Source organism: Electrona antarctica, assembly GCF_951216825.1.
Source record: "Electrona antarctica genome assembly, chromosome: 6".
In the NCBI taxonomy this organism is placed as follows: Eukaryota; Metazoa; Chordata; class Actinopteri; order Myctophiformes; family Myctophidae; genus Electrona; species Electrona antarctica.
The window spans coordinates 54,779,618-54,786,688 of record NC_136811.1 but is presented as its reverse complement, the minus strand read 5'-3'; the positions used below and the strand labels follow the sequence as shown (position 1 = coordinate 54,786,688).

The window sequence follows — 7,071 nt, the reverse complement described above, 5'->3', positions numbered from 1 at the left end:
AGCCTGCTAAAATCTAAAATATCTAAAACCACATATTACACACAAAGACCCCAGGAAAGTGTTCTAAATCTTCTAAACTTCATTAACATATATTTATGGAGAAGTGTCCCTAAACAAAGGGTTAATATTACAATGATACTGAAATGCAAATGTCATTTATCTGCATATAACAATCATTCGTGATTAATTCCACAATTCTATTGCAATAAACAATTGATTCCATCACTCATAAAGGTAATAGAGAATGCACATCCACTCTAGCCCAGGCTGGACAAATGGCAGCACAAGAGGATGGAATAGAGTCCGCAACACTCATAAGGAATCACTCAGCTCCACAGGTTTATTAATTCAACGTTTCGATCACTGGGATCTTCTTCAGGAACAATCAGTCATGATGAATTACACATTTCTATCACGATAAACAATTCATTCCATCACTCATGTAAGCATCAGATCACTTCTCCATTTCATTATCAGATGTTGTACACATATCGTTAGTTTCCTACTTCCGCATGATCAATACAGTTGATTCAATAACAATATCCAAATAATTAATGTCCAGCATTAGATCTGCCATTCTTCCCGTCAAGATCCTCTTTCTTCACCCCCTGTGGTTTTGTAATAGCCCAGTACGAACTCTTCACCCTGTGGTTTTGTAATATCCCAGTACTCACGCCAGGGCTCCACCGGATGCGTTGCGTCTCCGTCGCGTGCGTCAAAAAAGGCACCGGTTCAATTTGAATGCACGTGTCACGTCTCCGTCAACGCCACGCGGGCAGTGGAGCCACCCTTCATTGATTAAAAAGGGAACATTCCCTGACAGAGACGCGACACTGACGCGCCCGGTGGAGCCCTGGTGTAACTCTTCCTTATGAGTGTGTCTTTATTAACCAATTTATCGCCAACATTGCCTTTTGACCCCTGTTTTCTAATTGATTACGTTTGATATTTTTTAACGCGATAATTTCTCTGCAATTTATTAATTGTAATTAATGCGTTAAAGCCTGCAAAGTTGTCGAGGCTAGGGCAAGTGCTACTATATAGCCTTGTGACCTTGCGGATCACATCAAGCAAACACATCGGTCTTGCATGTCTTTTTTTTTTGCACGCCACTCTGTGCGGTTTGTGTGTGCGTGTGAACTGTGTGTCCACGCACACTATCTGATCAAACAAAATGTAGTGAATGCACACGTGAGGCGATTCGACAAAGTTCAAAAACTTGATCAGAAAATCGATGTTTGTCTTGTGTCACACCAGTCACTTTCCACCTCCCTGCCAACATACAGGTGTTTAATTTTGATCCTCCCAGTGAGCTAAAATGGGGCCAATAGTGTTTTATAATTTGCGATGATATTGCATTTTGTTATTTTGTTTATGAATTGAATGCATAGGAGCCGAATGGAAATTAGACAGCAAGGACTTCTTTTTGGGTCCTTTTTAGACCAAGTGTTTGACTGTACTCTGTTGCCGTTTGCATTTCTGTATAATAAAGTAATCAATCGATCAAAGTGAAACTCTTGTCACAATGTTTACAGTGGAAAGGTTTTTCTCCAGCATGGCCACGTTGGTGTGTCTTTAGATTACCTAACACTCTCAAACTCTTGCCACAATGTGTACAGTGGTAGAGCTTTTCTCCAATGTGGACACCTTGGTGTTTGTTCAGAGAACATGACGTGGAAAACCTATCATTACATTTTGTACACTGGTAAGGTTTTTGTCCAGTGTGGACACGCTGGTGTGTCGTCAGTTGAGCCGAGTATTTGAAACTCTTGTCACAATGTTTACAGTGGAAAGGTTTTTCTCCAGTGTGGATACGCTGGTGTGTTTTCAGAGAACTTGACGTAGCAAAATATTTGTTACACAATGTACAATAGAAGGGTCTTTCTCCAGTGTGGGTACGCTGGTGTGTCGCCAGTTGAGCCGCGTATTTGAAACTCTTGTCACAGTGTTTACAGGGGTGAGGTGTTTCTCCGATGTGGATACGCTTGTGTGCTTTCAGAGAACTTGACACAGTAAAACATTTGTCACACAGAGTACAACGGAAAGGTTGTGTGCAGCGGAAACGTTTTTCTCCAGTGTGGGTATGCTGGTGTGTCGTAAGTTGACCTGAGTATTTGAAACTCTTGTCACAGAGTTTACAGTCGTATGGTGTTTCTCCGGTGTGTATACGCTGGTGTGCTTTCAGAGAACTTGACACAGTAAAACATTTGTCACACAGTGTACAACGGAAAGGTTTTTCTCCAGTGTGGACACGCTGGTGTATCGTCAGTTGACATGAGTATTTGAAACTCTTGTCACAATGTTTACAGATTTGTTTTTTGTCTATGCAAGCTTCTCCTGGCTGAGTTAAAGTCTCGCTAAACTGTTCTCTTTTCTTCCTCTCTTCTCTCTTCCTGCTTATAGAGCTGGTGTTTGAAGCCGACTGACCTCCACTGGTCTCATCCCAATCAAAACTGTCTTCAGTGTCAGATTCAACTTCAGAGCAGCGTGAAGAGATGTCTTCATCCCGATCTTCACTTTTCACTGCTAGTAATGTCAACGTTGATCCAGCAGGCTCCTCTGGTCTTTGGAGTAGCTCCTCCTCTTCATCTTTAATGTGTGGAGGCTCTGGTTCCTCCTGGATCAGACTGGGGCTGCTGTCCTGTTTAGGGGAAACCTCCTCTTTACACACAACCATGTGCAGGATGCCTAGGAGCAGAAACATAGAACATGATAGTCAACACTGGATTAGGAATGGGACAATAATCGTTGTTTATCGTGATTAAAAAATCACACCCGTGTGAACTGAGTGGTGCAAGGTCTTATATAGTCTGATCAGCTATGTCAGTGACGTCACACACTAACCATAGCAACCATGCTCGTTTTTTTGGTACGAACAAACACGGGTACACGGGTACAAAGCCAGTTGTTGGAGTGGTTTGCACCACTCAAAAACAGAATGAATAGAGCGTCGCAGTCACGCCCCCTACCCAGGAAATGATTCTCTGTTCATTGTCTTGATAGACATTTCAAAAAGTATTTATTTAAAGACCTTTTAAGCCTCGTACAAAGCCAACTCTTGTCGTGACAAATCATGACAACAAACACAATTTTTTGGGCCGAACAAATAATTAGAAAGAAGAAAAAAACGGCAGGTTACAACACTTTTTTTGTTGTTTTTCTTCTTTGTAATTATTTGTTTGGTCCAAAATATTGTGTTTCTTGTCATGATTTGTCACAACTCGAGTTGACTTTGTCTGCGGCGTAACCGTCTTTAAATAAATACTTTTTGAAATGTCTATGGGGAAAATGCATTGGGAATTATTTCCTGGGCCTGGCATCGTTATGAAAGGGGGTGGGACTGCGACGCTCTATAGGCAACCAGACTATAGCTATTGCACAACTTTATTCCAGATACTTTTTTGAGGGACGCTAGTCCCTCCTATGATTTGATTGGCTGAGCAAAGTATATATTGAAGATAAATGTGAGAGCAGAAAAGTGAAGACGCCAAAAGTGATTGGCTGGAATGACATTTGTGATGATTTGGTTGGTTGAACACGGAATGTGATGTATGATGATGAATACTTATAAGAGTGCCGCTCACTTCACACGGGTGTGATGTTTGAGGGGCCTATGCCCAGAGTGGTGACATGCTTTGATCTCGCCGCAAAGCGGGGTGCTATGGGCTATAGTTCCAAACATTGGAACTATCCCATTGAGATAGAATGAGCACTTCCTCAATCCATTGTTACAATGGGAGTCAACGCTAGTGTCGCCACTCTCCTACTAGATTACTCTGATGCCCAGCTTTCCGGGTTTGTGTAAACACAAACATTGAAGACCCTGATTGGGTGGGAGATGTGCCATTGGCTGAGTATTGCGATTGTGCCACAGGGGACCCCCCTTGTATATGGCTGGTAGAAAGATCTCAGACATTGCGCATTATGCGCAATATGCGAGAGATGCAATACAGCCCGTGGCTGTTGTATGATAATAAGTGGATTTGCTTATTTCAGCTTTCAGGAAGCCGGGAATACATATTTTAATTTATTATTATTATAACTAGACCAGTGCCCGGCTGTAGCACACTGAGTCTGTAAAGATGGAAGTTGGAGATCCATGCCCCACCTGACTATGCAATACCCGTTGTACCCGTGTCAGAGTACCCGTTCCACCCATCGGTCTGTCATTTTATGCCCATATATGGAGATTTATGTGTCTGTCTCTGTGTCCCTTTATTCCGATATAAGGAACGGGTGTGTCGGTGGGGCGAACGGTTCTCTAGTTACGTGCATTACAGCCGTACACACATACTTACGTACAGAAAAGTGAAGACGTAAAAGTGAGGACGCACGGGCGCAGAGACATACCGTTCAACAAAGTATCTAAGCACAGCCGTGTTTGTTCACGACATTTTCCTTGTCCTTGTAATGTATTTGGGCCCGACGTTCTTTCTATCCATCCTGGTGTTGGTTCACTATGTTGTCGCCAAGAACGAGCTCAATATTTACAAAAACATACCACCGTCACTCTATTCTGAGTGAGCCCACAAGAAGGCCGTCGCTAGCTTTTCAGACGCCGCCCCCCTCTTGGTGACGTACACGTTTTTACACCCTATACAGTAATGACGGCTATATGCATGTCGAGATATAACCATTGTCATGATATTTTTGCTGAGAGAGAGAGAGAGAGAGAGAGAGAGAGAGAGAGCGAGAACATGAAACGTACCGAGGTGTGGGTGGTCTTCAGGTTCCTCCTGTTTAATAGAAATGTTCCTGGAAGAGTCTGGAGAGTTCATCTTCACCTGCAGTCTGGACTCCACACACTGGTCTGAAACCATGCAAGTCAACAACAATAATATTAGGTAACTCAGTTCAATTCAAAAGGAGCTGTATTGGCATGAAATAACATAAGTTGTTTACATTGCCAAAGCAAGTGTAAAAATAAATCACACCTGTGTGAAGTGAGGGGCGCTCTTATCATCTTACATCAATTACAACATAATGTTTGCTTAAAGGACCACTTCACCACTTTTCAACCTATGTTCATATAATAGGTCCTTGCTAATAATCATGATAAAAAGGCACAATTCTTTTCTACTCAGTCTGTGTCTCATAGGAGGGCTGTGGGCAGTTCAGAAACCCGTCCACCAGTGACATCATCGTTAGGCAGATTTTTTTTTAAACAATATTTTTTTACAAAAATGTTTTGATTTTTATTATCGTGAGAACGAGGCTTCCATTTTCGCATTGCAACTTTTCAGGACTAGAAAGCCTGCAGTTTCTATTAGCTTGGATTCCCCATTGATGATGTCACTGGTGGACGGATTTCTGAACTGCCCACAGCCCTCCTATGAGACACAGACCGAGTAGAAAATAATTGTGCCATTTTATCATGATTATTATTGAGGACCTATTATATGAAGATAGGTTGAAAAGTGGTGAAGTGGTCCTTTAAGCAACGGGTGCTAATGTTTGTTTTAGTCCTCAAAACAAACATTACATTTATCTTTATTGTCTGTGGCGTTTTCTTAAACAAGCATCGTTGAAAGACAAACATTAAAGCTGTATATAGGATATAAATAATAATAACAGAGCTATGCTATGCATACAGGGTATAGCCTACAGCTTTTGCGGTCACTTTAGGACAAATAGCAGCATTGTTTTCCCAAAAAATGATACCCAAAAACTCACACCCGTGTGAAGTGAGAGGCGCTCAATCATCATACATCATTTTATTCCGGCCAATGTGAATCACCTTCGTCTCCGTCAACGTTTGTTACGCAATGTCTCAAAATTGTCCATTCATTGTCAATGGCATTTAACAGTCACACACACCAGAAGCTGGACTCAAAAATCACACCTGTGTGAAGTGAGGGGTGCACTTATCATCATACATCATCTCAGTCTCAACCAATAGCACGTCTCCCACCCATTCACGCCGGCCAATCACAATTTGCGTCCTCACTGCTGTCTTCAAATCATCAATGTTTGTGTTTACATACTTTTGTCTAAAATGTTTTTGTTTAGTGTTTACACAATTTTGTCTTCAATGTTTGTGTTTACACAATTTCATCTTCAATGTTTGTGTTTACACAGACCCTCAAAGCTCAGCTGGACATAAGAAGGTATCAGCTGTTTACTAGCTCTGGTCCATAGCCCTAATGCTAATTCTGCACTGCATTAGGGCTATGGTCCAGAGCTACATGTGCAGTAGGTCTAGAGGTTTATTTACTCTTATAGTATAATAGTTCTTTACTCACTGTCTTCTCAACACGTTAGAGTGAAGATCTGGTTGCTCAAAGCTCTATCTGGGTTGTCTTCAGGTTGAAAACGGCAGACTGTCCCTCAACCCGCCCAACTGGGTTAAGAAAACGTCTGTTCACTATTATGGACGGACGAGCTTTAGCATTAGAATTAGCTAGCCCACAAAAAGCTGTCTTTTAAGCTAGGATTGCACTTCCTGTTTACTTCCGGGTTGGGAGCTAGCTAGGATAAGGCCTTCAGAATAAGAGGTTGAGACCTCGTAATTAATGTGTTCTTTTAAGTCATACATGTATTTAGAAATGCATTTATGATATGTATTTTTAAATGGCGTATACTAGAGTACTTAAATGTGCCCTAAAAGGTTTTTTACCGATTTAAAATGGCTATTGATTCCCAAATTGGACACTTAATTGGCTGCTTGGCACATTTTCCTATACCCTTGTACTGTGGAGTGTCGTCCTATTTCAGGGGTGGGTAACTTTGACGATGGAGAGGGCCACTATTTCCACACTCACTCCAGAGGGCCACATTGCATACAGGTTGGAGCAAAAATAGCCAATCTACAAGCTCAAAACGCAGTTTTTGCTATATTTTAAACATCTGCATTGTAAATTACAATAAGTCAAAACAATTAGAGTATGTAGTTGTTTTTTTGTTATCTCATAGTGTTTCTGCAGAATAAATAATGGGCCTTGATAAGAAATCAATGGCCTATAACAACAGAAATAATAGCCTACAATATTAATGCAAATCTGATCACACGTGTGTGCTTGTAATATATGTAATAGGGCCTATGTGTTATATTAAAACAATATGGTAAGTATT

General features: G+C 41.4%; 1 protein-coding gene across 2 annotated transcripts; it reads right to left on the bottom strand.

Moving 5' to 3' along the window:
* On the bottom strand, positions 1-6,423 carry LOC306925308 (uncharacterized protein). Of its 2 annotated transcripts, XR_013790237.1 has the most exons (4): positions 6,243-6,423; positions 4,709-4,810; positions 638-2,688; positions 1-599 (listed from the first exon to the last, which is right to left on the bottom strand). XR_013790237.1 is itself a non-coding variant. In XM_079504066.1 (3 exons), exons 2-3 carry the CDS (start codon positions 4,776-4,778, stop codon positions 1,496-1,498), a joined length of 1,263 nt encoding a protein of 420 aa, XP_079360192.1. In that variant the 5' UTR covers positions 4,779-4,810; positions 6,243-6,423; the 3' UTR covers positions 1-1,495. The 2 variants fall into 2 exon arrangements, 1 of the variants encoding a protein (XP_079360192.1); XM_079504066.1 differs by having other exon boundaries at positions 1-2,688.
* Positions 6,424-7,071: the final 648 nt, after the last annotated feature.

What these genes read in the sequence shown, in the direction of transcription:
- LOC306925308 (XM_079504066.1), bottom strand. Translation starts at nt 4,778, where the DNA reads ATGAACTCTCCAGACTCTTCCAGGAACATTTCTATTAAACAGGAGGAA. An exon ending in TGAAGACCACCCACACCTCG is followed by an intron (nt 2,689 to 4,708) that starts GTACGTTTCATG and finishes TTCTGCTCCTAG; the next exon opens with GCATCCTGCACATGGTTGTG.